This window comes from Acomys russatus, chromosome 19 (assembly GCF_903995435.1).
Source record: "Acomys russatus chromosome 19, mAcoRus1.1, whole genome shotgun sequence".
Lineage (NCBI taxonomy): Eukaryota > Metazoa > Chordata > Mammalia > Rodentia > Muridae > Acomys > Acomys russatus.
Window position 1 is genome coordinate 33,297,987 of NC_067155.1, and position 19,876 is coordinate 33,317,862.

Genomic DNA, 19,876 nt, shown 5'->3' on the forward strand with positions numbered 1-19,876 from the left:
TCTCTGGGATATAGTCCCAGAGGAGATTATTAATAGTCCAGAGATAGTTTTAAGCCCTTTTGATATTTAATATCCTCCTCTATTATAATTCTCGAATTATAATACACATTGGCTTCTAAGTTTTTCCCTCTGCATCTGCTTTTACCTTCACACCTTTCACATTTGTTGGCTCAGACTCTGAAGCACTTGCAGTGGCCAACCCGGACAGCTTCCTGGATTCCAATGTCAAACTGCCACTGTCTTGTCTTTTCTAAACTACTGTGGTCAAACTGTGATGTAGGGAAAGGCCAGGCGTCCACAGGGACCCCGTCTCCAGCCCGGCAGCCGGTATGTAGGAGGGTTTGCAACTGGGCTCCTTCTTTTCACAAACAAAACACCCACTCGGTGCCACTGTGCTATTCCAGACATTTACTATGAGAACTGAACTTGGCAAATGCCATCAGGAGTGCCAACTTCCTACCAGCCCGGCCACCTTGTTTCCTTACAGAGGAGGGGAAAAAAAAAATCTGAGAAGCTCTGGAATTCTAGAAGGCACCTTGATTAACCACTTCACCGGGAAGCCTTCAATACTGCTGATTTTTACAGGCAGCTGCTCCAGCAGACTGTAATTAAGACTTTTTTTTTTTTTTTTGCTCCCCCTAAACACTCCCTTATTACATGGGATTCTGATCACTCTGTCAGCAAAAAGGAAGATCGGTTACTCAAAGTCCAGACAGCTTCAACTTGGGGTGCTTTGTTTAAAAAACGATGGGTACTTAACCCTTTGCTTTCTCAACCAACCACGCACTCCACAAACGGAGACCCTTATTGTCTTGGGAAACCAGATTCCCAAGATGACACAACAGTAATTTGTATGCCATTGAGTAATTTACAACCAATTTGCAGCAGGATGGAACTCAAAGTCAGGCACATGCTGCCTGAACAACACTGAGAAGGGACGACCCGACTCTGCAAGGGTGTCTGCCACAAGCACCTGTCTTGGGAGCCTTACATCCTTGCTGGCTGTGGCTCCGGATTCCCACCCTGGGCTTTAAAGAGATCCTACCTGATCCCTTTAATTTAATTATATTTTCCTTTTGGTGGTGTTGGGGAATCAAACCCAGGGCCTTGAGTATGGTAGACAAGGATTCTATCACTGAGCTACTTACTCTCTATTTTTACACACACACACCCCTTCTCTGTAGCAATTTTTTTTTTTCCAAAATGCGTGCTGAGACCTGGCCTCGAGCTGCCTGCCCCTCTTGTCGCTTAAGCCATTCCCAGAGAACACTTCTTAGCTAAACACCAAAGATGTGGTGACGATTTCCAACCTTCCTCCTCTCCCCGATGGATGAACCTCCCGCCCCCCCCCCATACACACCGCCCGCCAAGACGTCCAAATTGAAAACTTTCCCCTCCCAAGCTCCCCTCCACTAGCTCCCAAGCTCCAGACACCTGAAGAGGAGAAGGGGCCCGTCTGAAACAGCTGGACTCAGGAGGGCGTGGACGCCCTTGGCAATGAGACGCTGGGAAGGTCGGCCCCACAACGTGCCCCCCCCCCCCATCTCGGAAAGGCGACCAGGAGCTGCGCCGCGGAGACCCCGGCCTCGAACCCGCGACCCTCGACCATGCTGGGCGACGACCCCGCTGCCTCCGACACGTCCTCTCACCGGCGCAGCGAAACCCGGGTCCCGGCCTCAGCCCAAGCACGTCCCCACGGTCACCGCCACCCCACCCTACCCCACCCCACGCCCGGCCCCCCACGCCTCAAGCCTGGGCTCTCAACAGCGCGACCCCCGGCCTCAGGGCCGCCCGGCGAGCCGGCCACACCTCCATCACTCACCGCTGCCGCCCTCACCGCCGCCGCCTTCGTCCATCTTGAGGTCACTCCCCGCCAGCCGGCGAGCCCGGAGCCGGCGGGAGCGACGATGCTGAAAGCCGAGACTAGGAGAAGCGGCCGCGGGAAGAACCGAGGAGCTCCTCAGCGCGCGCGGCCCGGGTCGCGGCCGGGCCTCCACGGAGGGCCGGGCGGGGCCTCACTGCTCCGGCGCTGTCACGTGATGCAAACCACGCCCCTCTTGTCGGTGTGGGCGGGGCCTCGACGCGGAGCGGTCCCGCCCTCCAGACCCCGCCCAGCCTTGCAGTAGCTGCGGTAGCTGCCAGCCAGGAGACTTGGACCCTGCAGCGCAGCTCCCTGCTTCGAACCTCCCGTCTCCTACTCTAGAGCATCCTGGAGACGCAGCCTTATCAATCAGGAGCACGGGGACGCCCTACTCTGCAAAACCAGGTGGCTAGGGTTGCGACTCGCGCGTGCATGGAAAAGATCTAGAAGCCAGGCTTGATGATTGGCTCAACTGCACGCCCCCCTTTAAAGGTAGAAGGGATGAACTGACTCTATAAAGTTGTACTGTGACCTAACATGCGTGGCAGTCCACACATCACATACACACAATAGTAATTGTGTGAGGAAAAAGTTCTCCTGTCAAGTTCTTGCCGCTCTTGAAGAGGACCAGAGTTTGGTTCCCAGCACCCACACGGGGAGGCTCAGAACCCTCCGAAAAGGACCCAGTACTTCTGGCTTCCAAGGGCACCTGCATTCACATGCACATATCCACACAGACATACACCTGATTTTTTTTTTAATTAAAAATTTTTAAAAGAATAAAGAGCTGGAGAGACCGCTTGGCTCAGAGATTGAGAGCACTGGCTGATTTCCAGAGCACCTGGGCGCGACTCCTAGCTCCTACATGGCCACACACGACGGTCTGTAACTTCACTTCTAGTGTACCTGGCACACTCTTCTAGCCGCCACAGGCACAAGGCGTGCTTGGGGTACACATATATACATGCAGGCAAAACACATGAAATAAAATAAAAACATTTTTGAGACAGGGTTTCTCTGCCCAGACTGGCCTCGAACAAAGAGATCCTCCTGCCTCTGCCTCCCAAATGCTGGAATTAAAAGGGTGAGCCACAATGCCCTCCCTGCTAAACAAATTTTTCTTTTAAAGTGCTTATTTAAAACAAAGATTTTTTTGGGCCGGGCTTGGTGGCCCACGCCTTTAATCCCAGCTCTCGGGAGGCAGAGGCAGGAGGATCGCTGTGAGTTCGAGGCCAGCCTGGTCTACAAAGCGAGTCTAAGAAAGCCAAGGCTACAAAGATAAAACCTGTCTCGAAAAAAAAAAAAAAAATTAGGGGGAATGGGGTGAGGGAGGGAGGATGAGACCGGGAGGAGATGAGGGACGGGACTACAATCGGGATGTAAAGTGAATAAATTAAAAATAAATTTTAATTTTAAAAATAATAAAAGTTGAATGTGATGGTGAATACGTTTACTCACAGCTGATAGATCTCTGAATTCAAAATGAGCTTAGTCTACATAGATAGTTCCAGGTTAGCCAGAGCTACCTAGTGAGATCTTGCCTGAAATAATCATCGTCGTCGCCATCATCATCATCATCATCATCTGAGCCAGACAGGGTGGCACACACCTGCAATCCCAGTACTCAGGGAGGCAGAGGCAGGCAGATCTCTGTGAGTTCAAGGCCAGCCTGGTCTGCAAAGTGAGTCCAGGACAGTCAAAGTGACACAGAGAAACCCTGTCTCGAAAAACAACAACAAAACAAAATCTGAAAATGAGCCCACTGAGAAGTCAGCTCGACAGCCTCTCCCCACCCCCACCCCTCCCCCCCACCCACCCTGGCCCCCCATCCCCCCCTCCCATCCTCGCCCCCACCCCCTGTCCCCGCCCCCACCCTTTCTTCACCTTCAGGATGTTAGGGTAATTCCAGCCTTTTATCCTTTGGGTGTATAATAATAATGGAGTCTCATTTTTTTTTTCCTGCGGATTGGATGCATTTTAACATTAACAAAGTATTAGGTTTGTAAACGAATGCAGTCAAGACGTTGAACCCTAATCCCAGTCCGGCACAGCTGGGGCTCAGCTCTCTGAAAGCATTATTAGAGGGGTTGGCCAGTCTGGCGTCAGATGCCCTTGGAGTTGAGCGTTAGTCTCCCTTGGCTTGCTGCCAGCTGCCCTGGATTTATGGTGCAGTAGAAGCTCTGAATTCAATTTCCCGTGGGCACAGCCCAGGGCCGGGCAGACGGCCTCCATTCGTCCCTGTTCCAAATCTATGGCTTGCTTTTCTCATCTCGTCTGTCTCGTTTCCAGTAACCTCTCCTTAGCAATGAATGTTAGCCCTCCCAAGCCTTTCAGCTCGAATTCAATTGCATTAAAGAAAAGCAAACATTATAAGGGAGGAGATAGCTCATCTGTAATAAAATTTTCCAGCAACTGTTGTTTCATATTTACAAATTGCTCGTTGAATCAAAGGATACTTCCTCCACCATCTGTCTGTCAAAGCAGACAGCCTTCACCTTTGTGCTCAGGGTTAGAGGAGGATTTCAAAGGGTCCAATTTCCTGATAACCTCAAGAATTATAACACCGGACATTCTGGTCCTTCCTAGACCATAAGGTTTGCTTCTGGGAGCTGATGAGCGGTTTTAGCGGCTTGTGACAGAGACTCATAGAGAAGGGATCAGGAGTAAAGAGATGTAGGTTCAAGTTCTAATGAACAAACACGTGACTTCCTGATCCTGTTCCTGTCAGTTTTGCTATCTCAAGATAACAGCTTTCGTATCTTTGAACATGATAATGTGCTAGAGTGCAGCTTCGAGCTCAGATGTCATCAATTATAAATGCTTTTCATTATTAATTCCCTGAGCTGGTGAAATGGCTCAGTGGGTAGAGAGGAGCTTGCTGCCAAGCCTGACCACACAGGAAGTTGATGCCCATGACCCACGTGGTAAAAGGAGAGCACGGACTCTAGCAAGTTGTTCTCTGACCTCCGTACGTGCTTCATAGCACACCCACGCACACGAACACACACGCAGTAAGAATACAATTTAGTATATATTAATATTAACTCATAGTGATTCTATTTTCTTAGAGCATGGTCTATAGATACGTCTCTCAGAGTCCACGTCTAGAAGTCTGCTTCTGGTAGCCATCCGATCTGATTCCATTAGCAGAACGCGCACACAAGTTGTTTGTAAGCAACGTGTATTAGCCCTGTGCAATACCCTGAGTCCCATTTTGACAAAGCCAGAAAGAATGTTGGGTGAAAAGATGGCTCAGTGTTCCAGGCAGTGGTGGTGCGAGCCTTTAATTGCAACCCTTGGGAGGAGGAGGTAGGCAGATCTCAGAGTTGGAGACCCACCTGGTCTACAGGGTAAGTTCCAGGACAACCAAGGCTACACAGAAAGACCCTACCTCAAGAAAAGAAAGAAAGAAAGAAAAGAATGTTAGGAGAAAAATAATAAAGTCTTAGGGTGTCATTTCTACCATTTATTGAAGAACTCAGAAGACTTTAAGATACTCGAATTTCACAAGTACCAATATCGGGAAAAATGTCTTTAAATGAGGATTTTTTTGGTATTTCATAAATCCCACAAAGATATCTGCTATACCTTCATATAAGAACATTTAAGGCTCTCACGAGCCACTAAGACACTCAGTTATGGCTAGTTTTGAGTTGTTTTTTTCAGATGTTAAAAAGATGTTTTTATTACATTTATTTATTTGTAGGGGGCAGTGCATGCAAGCACGCATGGCACAGGTGTGACCATCAGAGAACAGTTACAGGAAACGTGTGAGTCCTGGGATTAAACTCAGGTTGTCAGGCTTGATGCCAGGTGCCTTCAATACTGAGCCCAGCTGAAGTACTGAAATTTTTCTAAATAAATTTGTAAATAAAAGGGCTCTTCTAAAAAGGCTTGCTCTGAGGCAATTTATTAAGCAGGATTATTACATTGCTGCAATTATTGGGTCAGAAAATAGATATAGGTACCACTCTTTTTTATATTTCTTAATTGTGTATGTGTAGGGGCACACGTGTGGCATGTGTCTGGAAGGCAGAGGACAACCTTCAAGAGCTGACTTTTTTCTCTTTCCACCATGTGGATCCTGAGGACTCAAACTCAAATCCCTGTCCTGGGGCTAGAACTCAGGTCCTAAGCCTTGCCAGCAGGCACCTTTACCCAAGCTACCTTGCAGCCCCTTTGGCATCTCTTATATTCTGGTCTCTGCTCTAGGTGCTCAGAACACAAAGTTGAGTAAGATTCAGATCTTGTCTTCCTGGGATTGATGGACTGAAAGGGACAAAGAGAGTCATCAAGGAAGTAATTATATCCCATCCTAGCACGCGCGCACACACACACACACACACACACACACACACACACACACACGTGTGTGTGTGCACATACACATATATACACACCACACACACACACACACACACACACATACACAGGTTCAAGGAATGGAACCCAGGACAGATGCTAAGTGTCCATGCTACTCGTTATGATTTTGATGCCCTTTCCTGTCTCCAGCCTTTCTCGTGTTTGCCCTTTCATGCCTTACTGCCTTTGCAGCCTTAAAGAGACTGTAATCTGTCTCTTCTACCTCCTGCAGGGTATGGCCATGTAAAAAAAAAGGGGAGAAAAACAACAGTTGTTGCTGGAGGAAGACAGTCTGCAAACATGTTGGAACCTACTTATCAGTATCTTAACCAAGGAGGAAATAGTCAAAGAAATCAAAAATGTGCACATTCCATCAACGAGGTTGGGACCTTCCCCCCACCCCCCTTAATACATTCATCTCGTTCTTGTCCAAGGAAGTCTGTGAAAGCAGACAGAAGTCACTTCTCCTAGAATTAAGGGCACAACAGCCAAGGCCTGCCTAAACCAGGTTTTTTTTTTTTCTTTTCCTCCCTTCCTTCTTTCTTTCCTTCCTTCTTTCCTTCCTCCCCTCTCTCCTATCTCTTTTTCTTTCTGTGATGTAGCCCAGGGTGGCCTTGAACTTGTAACCCAGCTGAGGACGATCTTGAACTCCTGACCCTCCTGTTTCTGTAATTAGGAAATATTTAGTTCCTCTCTCTCTCTCTCTCTCTCTCTCTCTCTCTCTCTCTCTCTCTCTCTGTGTGTGTGTGTGTGTGGGTGTGTCTGTGTGTGTGTGTGTGTGTGTGTGTATATCTCTGTCTCTCCCTCCCTTGCTCTTTCTTTTTTCCTTTCTCCCTTCCTGTTCCAGCAACATCTCCTATGTAACCCAGGCTGGTCTCAGTAGCCTCCTACTTCAACCTTCTGGATGCTGCAATTAACAGACGCGCACCACTGCTCTCAGATGCCCTCTTCTTTTGGCTCTTTTTTCTCTTTGCATGATCAGGAAAAAGACCGCCCACACTGCCCAGCCATGGCTGCTGCCAGATCCGGGACAGAACAGTTCCCAGCTCCTTTGATAACGGTCAAAGAATGCAGACACAGTGATGACAGTCAGCAGACCAAGACCTCAACTAATCTGTTACATGTGGCCAGGGGTCTGGTCCAGTCTGGGGAACACACAGAGAGGCAGCCAGCTAGCTAGTTCCCTGTGGGCTCACAGTCACGAAAGGAAAGCAATGCCCCAGACTCCCCCTGCCCTCCAAAAAATCTAATTTCACCTAGGAAGAAAGAGGATCTTGAACAGATTAGCGGGCTCCAGGCTCCACTCTGCCCAAACAAACAGGAGGATTTCACATGGCGAGTCACAGCGTTCATTAAATTTTCAAAAGCCCAGACACTCTGTCCTTCAAGCTCTGTCTTTCAAATTGTTCAGTGCCATCCACTTGGTCTCATTTTCCCCCTGGAATCCAGCGTTGACATCAGTTGTTGCCTGGCCTCACATTACCATGGGCAGCTTAATTTGTTTTAGATTGATTTCCGCCTCCCCCCACCTCTTTTTTTTTTCCAGGAACAAATGTGGCCAGATTTTTTCTTTTTTCACGGTAAACTTGGAAAGAATAACTGATCCCTATTCCCAGTTATTTGTCCTTGGAAGAAAGGCATGCTAGGCAGGACCAATTATTGTTATTATAACTTAAATTGTCTTCTACAGCAATAAAATGCTGTGTTTTTTTTAATTCTATTTCTTTTTTTCTGTTTGTTTGTTTGTTTATCATGAAAGAATCTCTAGAGTCAGCTATCTCTCATCACCCCATCTTGATCCTCTGTGGCTGAAATTACAGGGGCAAGGGCCACCGCACCCATCAGACATTTATATATGTGAATTTTGGGGGCATCCAAATTCCAGTTATCATGGTTCCACAAAAAAACACTGCCAAGTCATCTCCTCAGGCCCCACACTCAGCTTTTTTGAGATGAGATGTCTGCTGTTGCTATTGCCGCTGAACTGAAACCTCCAGCAACGGCTGAGGAAACAAAACTTACAAGTCACAGGAAGTTCCCAAAACTTAACAGGATTCCCAGGATACCTTTCCCCAACCAGGTTATGTAAGCATCAGGAATTTCTGGAAAAGAACCTTCCCCCTAAGAGCTCCAGGGACATAGCTTTTTCATGAGCCATAACCCATAGTGGAGTGGGATTTTTGGTGACAGAGCAGCCTTTGCGTCACCCATGGTCCTGTTAGTAACATCAATATATTCAGTGGATCACTAAGCCAGACTTTGGGTGGAATCCTTTCTTCCATCTGTCATTGTTGCCTTATCAGGAAGGTGAATAATGGATTTTTCTTTTCTTTCTTCCTTTCTTTTTTCCATGTCTTCCTAGGAGTACTCACCCAACAGTAGCTTAGACAGTCCTTAAAATCATAATTCTCCTGTTTCCACCCACTAAATATATACCGGTACACCAACCTGAATAATGCTATTATCTTTATCCAGGTTTTTTGTTTGGTTTTGTTTTTAGAGCTTGCCCCTGCCCTACTGAAATAAAAAATTACTTAATTTCCACATACACACAAAAAAGTTAAGTCACCGTCTGTGGAACACAGCTTTAAAAATTGTCATCAGATATTGTCCTGGAGTACAGAATGTGTAATCGGTTGATTAAAAAGGTAAAAGGTAATCAGGCCATGGTGGTGCACGCCTTTAATCCCAGCACTTGGGAGGCGGAGGCAGGTGGATTGATCTCTGTGAATTTGAGGCTAGCCTGGTCTACAAAACTTACACAGAACATCTGTCTGTGATTGAGGTCATCTATGCAGAAAGTGTGTTCCTTGCCAGCAAATTACAGGATGCTAAGTGGTCCTGTAGTGTAAGGACTATGACTCAAGAGGGCTTGACTATACCCAAGCAACTGTGCTTCTGTAATTTGGCCTCTAGCAGGGCAGACGCCCATCATGAGTTCTGGCCACGTCACACCCAAGGATTGCCTTTGGGTCCTGGTCATGAAACATCATCACAAGGTACAGCTAGCTACTGGTGCCTGGATAACCCACAGTGTCAAATCAGAGGGACAGGACATTTCTGTTACCTGGCTATGTAAGCTTGTGCAACCCGGTTCACTTCTCTGCCTTCGTTTCTGTAAAGTGAGGCCAACACCACGCGCTAGCCCAGAGAGACGCCATGAGAAACTGCCCTTGGAAAGCTGGGTGTGGTGGTATATGCTGCAATCCCAGTGCTTGGTAAACTGAAGCAAGAGCATCAGGTCCAAGACCAGGGCCAGGAAGAGTGCTGGCTGCTCTTCCAAAGGGCCTTGATTCCATTCCCACTAACCACAGGATAGCTCACCATCATCCACAGTGCCAGTGCCAGGGGTACTGACCTAAACAGATAGAAAGCATGTACATAGTTCACAAATATACATACATTTAGGCAAACCACCCAATCACACACACAATAAATAATTAAAATGTGCCCCATAAGTATACATACACGCAGCCAAACCATCCATACACTAAATAAATAAATAAATAAATAAATAAATAAATAAATAAATAAATAAGATGTGCCCATCCCCAGTTCTCTCCTCTGCTCTCTAGAGAGCATCTTAGAGTTTCTAAACCCTGGTACTCTGCTCTGAATGGTCAATAGCCCAGTATAGGTTCTTGCCCTGACTCTGTTGCTCTGGAACTGCTATGTCTTTTGACTTCGAAGATGATGACCAGTGCTTCCTAGTGGTCATTGCAGACATCACCAGCAATATTTCCAGGGCCGCAGCATGAAATCCCAGTTACTCAGGAGGCTGAGGCAGTAGCACCAAAAGTTCAAGACCATCTTGGGTTACAGAAAGAGTACAAAGACAATCCTAGGCAATTTCATAAGACTCTGTTTCCAAAAAAAAAAAAAAAAAAAGGACTGGGGGTGTGGCTCAGTGGTAGAGCACCAGCCTAGAATCCCCCAGTGAGGGGCTGGGCTGCGGCTCAGTGGTAGAGCACCTGCCTAGAATCCCCCAGTGAGGTGCTGGGGTGTGGCTCAGTGGTAGAGCACCTGCCTAGAATCCCCCAGTGAGGGGCTGGGGTGTGGCTCAGTGGTAGAGCACCTGCCTAGGATCCCCCAGTGAAGGGCTAGGGTGTGGCTCAGTGGTAGAGCACCTGCCTAGGATCCCCCAGTGAAGGGCTAGGGTGTGGCTCAGTGGTAGAGCACCTGCCTAGGATCCCCCAGTGAAGGGCTAGGGTGTGGCTCAGTGGTAGAGCACCTGCCTAGAATCCCCCAGGGAGGGGATGGGGGTGTGGCTCAGTGGTAGAAAATGTGCCTAGCATTTCAGGCCCTGTGTTCAATCTGCAGTAATAAATAAACAAGCAGTCGTTTCTACAGACTCTTGATTCCAGATGGATTAAAAGCGATCTCTAATCCTCTCACTAATACAAGTGACGTGGGTGAGCATTGCATATGAAGCAAATATCAAAAGATGGAAAACATAGGGAGAAGACAGCAGATGGACTCCAGGCATAGGGACCCAAGGAACACCAGGTGATGAGTTCCTGCCTTTTCTTTCTGCCCACTTATCCTAGAGTAGAGGCTGTGAAGCCAGACATTCAAATGCTCAGAAACACTAGCTGGCATCTAGGGATTGGGGTTGGTTGTGAGGGTGTCAAAAAAAAAAAAAAGCTGCTCTCTTTAGTCAAGACCAGGAAAGGCGTAGCCAGACAGGACAGAGAATGTTTAGCCGATAAGGCTCAGCCTCTACCACCGGTACTCCCACCATAAAAACAAAAGGCTGAGCAGGGAGCCTCTCCCCCACCCTCCCTGAGGACTGCCAGGACACGTGGCTCCATGCTTCCCTTCCCAAAAGGCTAAACAGGGAAATGGATTTGATTCCAGCTGCAAAGTAAGTGAGGCTCCTCCTCTCTCTCTCCCCAGAGAGGTGATGTCAGGGGAGGTCTGTGGGGTGATCACCCCACCTGCCAAGGCCTAGGGGTAACCAGCAAGTCCACCTACGCTCTGCCATAATGAAGTGCCCCAGCAACCCGGTATGTCAGCCAAGGTCAAGTGGAAAAACCTCAACTCCCACCCGCAACCAGTCCTAACGAGGAGATGCCCCTGCAGAGTCTCCTACCGTATAATTTATTAAAATCGCTTATCAAAACCTTAGCACAGTTGTGAATACCTGTACTCAGGAAATCGAGGTGGGAGGGCTTGGAGTGCTGGAGGTCTGGGTCCCCTGGAAGAGTAGCTGGTGCTCTTAATCTCTGAGCCATCTCTCCAGCCCTTTCAGTTATTTTCTAATCCACCTAGTTTGCCCTCATTCATTAAAACACTCATAGGGGAACTAATATCCTTTGACTCAGTCACTCCCCAGCCCCACCCCCCCCCCCCCCCCCCCCCCTTTTTTTTTTTTTTTTTTTTTTTTTTTTGACAGCTTTGAACGCACTATAGCTGGAGGACTAACTCTGAATGTCTGGTCTTCCTGACTCAACTGCTGGATTCCCTAGTTTTCTGCAGAGCTAGGAATCAAACCCAGAGCTTTGTCATGCCAGGCAGCCACTCTGCCAGTGGAGCTACAAACCTAGTCTCTATTTTTATCCCCACCCCTTTTTAAAGACAGGGTCTCCATACATAGCTCTGACCGTCCTGGAACTCGCGGAGAGTCAGTTGCCTCTGCCTCCCAGATGCTGATGTTAAAGTTGTGTACCGCAAGAGCTGGCTACTTTCTTTCATTTTGTTTTTATATTTGTTTTCATTTTTAGTTTTTTTGAGACAGGGTCTCTCTGTGTAGCAGCCTTGGCTGTCCTGGATTCTCTTTGTAGACCAGGCTGGCCTCGAACTCACAGAGATCAGCCTGCCTCTGCCTGCTGAGTGCTGGGATTACAGGTGTGCACCACCTTGTCTGGCTGTTTTCTATCCTTTTAATGTTCAAGATAAGTCTCACTAAATAGCCAGGGCTGACCTCAAACTCAAGATCCTCCTGCCTTGGCCTCCTGGGGGCTGGGATGACAGGGTACGCTACAGGGAATCTTGCTAACGTCACAGGGAGAAAGCAACTCCTGGAGACCGTGTTGGAGCTGTCACCTTAGCTGTCTCTCCAGGAAAAGGAGTCCCAGATTTTATCTGCAGCTGAAGAACTGGCTTCTACAAAAAGAGAAAAAAGAGACACTCCCTCAATCAGGCAGCATTTCTCTGCATGTAAGGAGGAGTTGGAAAACAAGCAAACAAAACTCACTTTCTAGGGGCCACACCACATCAATGTGACGCCCGGGGCATATCCTTTCCCTGGAGCCTGGTCTCCGTCAGAAGCCTCTTAGACCATTGGCTGGGAGCTTAATAATCAGGGCCCTTTAAACATCCTCCACAAGGCCAAGTTCAAAGGAGGCAGAGAGGAAGCTCAGGGACACACTCTCTGAAGGAGCACGTGAGGCAGGGTGAAAGGCTGCCTTGGCTTCTGAAAAGTCTTTCCATGCCTCTAAATGTCTGTCTCCATGCCTCCCCTGCCCTTCTTCGTCCCTCTCCTTTGGTGTTGTTTGTTGGTTAGTATTTTGTTGTTGTTGTTGCTGCTGTTCAGTTGGTGGTTTGGTTTTGTTGTTCAAGACAGGGTTCTCTGTGTAGCCATGGCTGTCCTGGAGCTTGCTATATAAACCAAGCTGACCTGGAACTTACAAAGGTCCTCCTGCATCTGCTAGGATTAAAGGTGTGTGGTACCACACTCAGCTTTCCTTTTGCTTTTTAATAAGAAAAAGCTCTACCACTGAGCCACACCCCAGCCCCTCACTGAGGGATTCTAGGCAGGGGCTCTACCACTGAGCCGCACCCCAGCCCCTCACTGGGGGATTCTAGGCAGGGGCTCTACCACTGAGCCACACCCCAGCTCCTCACTGGGGGATTCTAGGCAGGGGCTCTACCACTGAGCCACACCCCCAACCCCTCACTAGGGGATTCTAGGCAGGGGCTCTACCACTGAGCCACACCCCAGCCCCTCACTGGGGGATTCTAGGCAGGGGCTCTACCACTGAGCCACACCCCAGCCCCTCACTGGGGGATTCTAGGCAGGGGCTCTACTACTGAGCCACACCCCAGCCCCTCACTGGGGGATTCTAGGCAGGGGCTCTACCACTGAGCCACACCCCAGGCCCTCACTGAGGGATTCTAGGCAGGGGCTCTACCACTGAGCCACACCCCAGCTCCTCACTGGGGGATTCTAGGCAGGGGCTCTACCACTGAGCCACAGCCCAGCCCCTCACTGGGGGATTCTAGGCAGGGGCTCTACCGCTGACCCACACCCCAGCCCCTCACTGGGGGATTCTAGGCAGGGGCTCTACCACTGAGCCACACCCCAGCCCCTCACTGGGGGATTCTAGGCAGGGGCCCTACCAGTGAGCCACAGCCCCACCCTTTTTTGGTATCTTAGCATGTTTCTGTGTGCTCTGTGTGTATGATGTATGCACATATGTGTGGAGATGTGCACCCATGTGTGCTCACAGAGGCCAGGGAAGGATGTTGGATGTCCTGCTTTAGTATATCCTGCCTTATTGGCCTGAGACCAGGGTCTTTCACTAACCCTGAAGCTAGGATGGTAGGCAACAGATGTTCCTGTCTCCTCCCCCATAGCTCTGGGCTTACAGATACACACACACACACACACACACACACACACACACACACACACACACTTATGCCTGGCAAAATTTTCTCTCTGTCTCTGTCTGTCTGTTTCCCCACCCCCCACCCCCCACCTCCCCCCTCTCTCATTTTTCAAAAATAGGATTTCTCTATGTAGATCAGCCTGGCCTCAAAACTCACAAAGATCCTCCTGCCTCTGCCTCTTGAGTGCTAGGACTAAAGGGATGCACCACCACCTCCTGACTCATGCCTGGCTTCTTAGTTTGGGAACTGAGGATTCAAAACCAAGGCCTCATGCTTATGTGGTGAGACACACTTAGTCATTGCAACCTCTCTTCTTTTTTTTCCCCCTGCACTGTAGCCTAGACTGGCCCTGAACTCGCCATCTGTCTGCCTCTTAGATGCTGTGATTACAAGTGCCCATCACCGATCCTGGCTCAGTTTTCTTTTCTCTCCTAGATTTTGTATACAGAATGAGTGACTCCAGGCTCTATTCTGCCCACTCCTGCAAGTCCACCAACACCACCGATGTCACCTTCACCTTGCCTCCCTTACTTTTGAGGACCTTCTGGAGACTAAGCACCCTTCACACTTTCCCTGGAGCGCTCCCAGGATCCTCCTCATATCCACCAAACAAGGCAGATATTATCCCTTTTAGAGCCTGGGAAGTGAGGCTTCCAGACAGTAACTTACCAAAGACCACACAAGATGGCAGGAGAGGAGCCAACAAACATATTGCCTCCACTGGCCGTGTTCCTCTGGAATCTAAGAGACGGGAAATATTCCAGTCTCAGCGAATGTCTTGCCTACTTTTTCTTTCCCCCTTATTCTTCCCTCTCCAACTCCCAGAGTACTGGACATAGAGTCCAGGGCTGTGAACATGCTAGACAAATGTTCTAGAGCTGAGCCATGCTCCTAGACCTTCACTGAAAGGCTCTACCACTGAGCCATACCCCAGCCCATCACTGGGGGGATTCTAGACAGGTGCTCTACCACTGAGACACACCCCAGCCCCTCACTGGGGGATTCTAGGCAGGTGCTCTACCACTGAGACACACCCCAGCCCCTCACTGGGGGATTCTAGGCAGGTGCTCTACCACTGAGCCACAGCCCAGCCCCTCACTGGGGGATTCTAGGCAGTTGCTCTACCACTGAACCACACCCCAGCCCCTCACTGGGGGATTCTAGGCAGGGGCTCTACCACTGAACCACACCCCAGCTCCTTACTGGGGGATTCTAGGCAGAGGCTCTACCACCAAACCACACCCCCCAGCCATTCACTGGGGGATTCTAGGCAGGTGCTCTACCACTGAGCCACAGCCCTAACCCTTTTTTCCTTTTCCCTTATTCTGAGACAGGGTCTCCCTAAACTGCCTAAAGAGGTCCTGAACTCACTCTGTAGCCCAGAACTTGGAACTTGTGATCCTCCTGCCTCAGCTTATAGGAAGTTGGGATTCCAGGTCTATGCCACCAGGCCAAGCTTTTTTTTACCTATCTTCTGGCTGTCCTAGGACTAGTTCTGGAGACCAGGCTGGCCTAGAACTCAGAGATCTCCCTGCTTCTGCCTCTCTAGTGCTGGGATTAAAGGTATGTGTCACCACGCCTACCTAGTGTATGTCCATGTTATATGGCTATTTTCTCCAAATCTAATTGCCTCTCTCCTAGAAGGTGGGGTGAGAGTGAGGAAGCAAATGAGACTTATAAAGCACAGGAAGTAAAGTAACACCTAAGTCTCAGGAAGCTCCTAAAACTTCTAAGATACACACAAACATACACACAAAAACCATATATGTGTGTGTGTGTGTGTTTGTGTGTGTGTGTGTGTACACACAAATGTATATGAATAGACAAACACAAACATGTACACATAAATATACAAAATAAATAAAATAAAACAAATCTCTTTTAAAAATTAAGGAGTGAGCCAGACATGGTGGCATATTCCTTTAATCCCAGAACTCAAGGAGGCAGAGGCAGGCAGATTGCTGTGAGTTCGAGGCCAGCCTGGTCTACAAAGTGAGTCCAGGACAGCCAAGGCTACACAGAGAGACCCTGTCTTGAAAATCCAAGAAAGAAAGAAAGAAAGAAAGAAAGAAAGAAAGAAAGAAAGAAAGAAAGAAAGAAAGAAAGGAGGGACAGATGTGGTGCTGCATGCCTTTAATCCCAGCATTCAGGAGGCAGAGGCAGACAACCTGTTCTACACAGTGTAGCTATTCCTAGCCCTCCTAATGCTGCACCCTTTAATCCAGTCCCCCATGTTGGGGTGACCCCAAACCATAAAATTACTTTTGTTGCTACTTCGTAACCATAACTTTAATACTGTTACGAATCCCAATGTAAGTATCTAATATGCAGGATACCTGATATGTGACCCCTGTGAAAGAGTCGTTAGACCTCCATAGAGGGGCCGCCACCCACAAAATCCCAGGACAGCCGGGAAGTACATAGAGAGACCTGTCTCAAAAAAACAAAACAAAGTAAATAAACAAACAAATAAATGAACAAACAAACGAATAAATAAATAAATAATAGTAAGTGGTTGTCTCCTAGGAACTATACCCAAGGTTGACATCCTCCCCACACGTCTGTGTGTTCACACACACACGCACACACACACACACCCACACACGCACGCACGCGTGCACAGGTGCCCAAGTTCACTCATAAAATAGCTCAGGAGAGAAGAGGCGCTTCTATTATGAGAGCTGCCTGCCAGCTGTACAGGGCTCTGTGCAGTCTTAGTGTTTTGCTTTTCAAGGGGCCTCTCAGTGCTGCCGCTGCCTTTGGGCTATCCATGCTGGTATACGAAACCCCTTACCCATATTCCTGTAAGTCACCTGAATAAACTCACTGGCAAAGTTAGATGTGGGGACTTCACGGCCATCTCCCCTAGGAAAAGTCATGACGACAAAATCCCCAGACCCTGTGAAAAGCCAAGCGAGGATACAATTTCCTTCCTACTCGGCCCCTCCCACTTCTGTGTCTCCTTGCTTGCCATGGCCTGTCAGATTACAAACTCAGGTGAGACAGACTGACCAGAGACTCGAAATTACGGCTCTCCAGGAGGTGACTCAGGGCGGTGGATTCTCGTTACACCTGTCCCACAGAATCTGGCATTTCTTCTGCGAGCTTCTGGAAAACTAATTACAGAAGTGTAAACCACATCCTAGGGCACCCTTCCCAGGACATATGACAAGGCAGCTTACTAATTAATGGGCGGCCACTGAGGGCTGTGACCCTCTGAGACATGTTACCCATCAGGTTTGCCAAGGAGGGTTGCTTGTCACACAACATCCAGGAGGTCACAGCAGAATCAGCCTGGCTACAAGTGAGGAAGGAGAAATACCAACCTTTTGTTTTGTTTTTTTCTTTTGACCCTGTGTGTGTGTGTATGTGTGTGTGTGTGTGTTCACATGTATGTGCATGCAATATTCATGCTTTGAGTATTTCTCTACGAGGTACTCTCCTCTCTCTTTTTTTACTTTTTTATTTTATTATATTTATTTATTTTGGTTTTTCGAGACAGAGTTTCTCTATGTAGCCTTGGCTGTCTTGGACTTGCTTTGTAGACCAGGCTAGCCTTGAACTCACAGAGATCAGCTTGCCTCTGCCTCTCGAGTGCTGGGATTAAAGGCATGTGCACCCACACCCACCACTAGGCTGGCCAGCAAGCCCCAGGAATCTACCCATCTTCACCTCCCCAGCATTGTGCCAACACACCTTGAGATTTCTTTTCTTTCTTTCTTTCTTTCTTCTATTTTATTTTACTTTGTTTACCCCCTTTTTCAAGACAGGGTTTCTTTTGTAGTGTTGGCTTTTCTGAAACTAGCTCTGTAGTCTTGGCTGGCCTCAAACTCATAGAGATCTGCCCGCCTCTGCCTCTGGAGTGTTTGGATTAAAGGTCTACACCACCACCAGCTGGCCTCCAAGCTTTCTTTTACATGGCAAGTACTTTAGCATCTTAGCTAGCCCTGTTTTTGTTTTTGTTTTTGTTTGTTTTTGTTTTTGCTTGTTTGGTGTTTTTTTGGGTTTTTTTTTTGTTTTGTTTTGTTTGGTTTGGTTTTTTTTTTTTTTTTTTTTAAGGCAATAACTTGACATATAGGCCGCACTTGCCTTGAATTCCATAGGTAGTCCAAGCTACATTTCAAATTTGTGGTCCTCATGCCTTAGTCTCCTGGATGCTAGAATTACACACGTGTGCCACCACAGCTTTTCCATAGCTGGGAGCCAGCCTCTTGGCTAAGACAGAAATTGAGAACAAAGAGCAGTCAGTCAGCACAGCAAGAGGCATCCAAGCCAATCCCTGCTGCACAATGCGCTCAAAGCAGCAGCATTCCTGAGCTGCAAAAGGAGGGACCTGGCCAGGCATCGGTCCGTGAATGTACAGTTGCATGAACCAATGGCAATCTATCCATGGAATGGAATGTAATTGTAGAAAGGAAGGTGTGGGACTCGAGCCACGGCTCAGTGGGTAAGAACACTTCCTGAAGAATGAAAAGGAGCCGGGTGCGGTGGCACACGCCTTTAACCCCAGCACTCAGGAGGCAGAGGCAGGTTGATTGCTGTGAGTTCGAGGCCAGCCTGGTCTACAAAGGGAGTCTAGGACAGCCAAGGCTACACAGAGAAACCCTGTCACGAAAAACAAACAAACAAAAAGAATCAAAAGGACCAGAATTCAGGTCCCCTATCACCCATATAAATGCCAGGCAGAAAAAAATAAAATAAAATAAAATAAATGCCAGGCAGGTGTGGCAGCCCACCTGGGTTTCCAGCGTTCAGGATGGAGAGGCAGGGGATCCCTGGAGAGAGCTGGCTAGCTGGATTAAGCCTAACCAAAGAGCTCTGTGTTCAAGTGAGAGACCCTGCCTGGATACCTAGGAGACACTGGATATCAACTTGTAACCTCCACACTCATGGGTACATGCACACGTGTGAACATGCCTACACATACCCGGCAAACTAAAAAGAAAGGCAGGCCGGATGGATAAGCTCCAAAACACGCTAAGTGACAGTGCCAGCAGACACAAAGACCACAGATTGTACGACTCCATTTATAGCAAATAGCTGTGATACGAAAAAAAAAAAAAAAAAATCCATAGAGACAGGGAGTGAATCAAGTGGCTGCCAGGAACTGGGGCTGCAGAGGGAGGAGATGACTGTGGGGTGGGTCTGAGGCTTTCTTTGTTGAAAATATTAGGGAACTGGATGCAGTATAAACTTGACGATTTTTAGCCAGGTAGAAACGCAACACTTGTAATTCCTAACATTTAGGAGACTGAGGTAGGAAGATCTCGAGGCCAGCCCAAAATACATCTTGAATTCAACGCAAAGCCTGGGTAGCACAGCAAGCTCCTGTGTCAGAAAGGAAAAAGAAAAAAAGAGTAGCAGCGGGGGCCGTGTCTCAGTGATGGAGCGCTCACTAGTTTGCTTGACGCCTTAGGCTCAGCAACAGCCCAACAAAAATAAAAATGAAAACCCTACATGGTAGTCCACACTCCTGCCATCCCAGGAAGCCCTCCAGAAGTATGATAGGAAACTCAACGGTTATGCTTAACTACATATCTAGTTAGAAGTTAGCCTGGGCTACTCATTCTCAAGGAGGAAAGTGGGGCATTGTGGAGATGGCTCAGTGGATAAAGACTTGCTTGCTCTACAAGTGTGAGGACCCGAGTTCAAATCCCACGTAAAAGCCGAATGCAGTAGCGTACACTTATGAGGAGTCACAGACATGGAAATCCTCAGAAGCTCATGGGCCAGCTAGTCTAAGATATAAAGAGGTGGACAACAAAGAGACGCCCCGCCCCCACACTCCTCAAACAAGGTGAAAGGCAAGAACCGGCAGCTAAGCCAAGGTTGTCCTTTGACCTCATCATGTGTGCTATGGCACGCACGCACCTGCACGCACGTACGCACGCACAAAGTAAAAGGAGGATTATGGGTATAATTAAGTGGTAGAGCATGGACATGCACAAAACCTTGGTTCCTAGTACAGAAATGAACCAAACAACATAATTCAGCCAGGCCTTTTCCTTAGGGGGCTTGTGAGAGATCCACAGGGGGTAA

General features: G+C 48.3%; 1 protein-coding gene across 1 annotated transcript in view; it reads right to left on the bottom strand.

Moving 5' to 3' along the window:
* Cyth3 (cytohesin 3) overlaps nt 1-2,010 on the bottom strand; it is a 94,799-nt gene extending 92,789 nt beyond the window's left edge. Inside the window, 1 exon segment of the mRNA XM_051161077.1 lies at nt 1,823-2,010. Within this exon segment, the coding sequence (XP_051017034.1) occupies nt 1,823-1,856 (34 nt within the window). The 5' untranslated portion in view covers nt 1,857-2,010.
* Between the last annotated feature and the right edge of the window lie 17,866 nt (nt 2,011-19,876).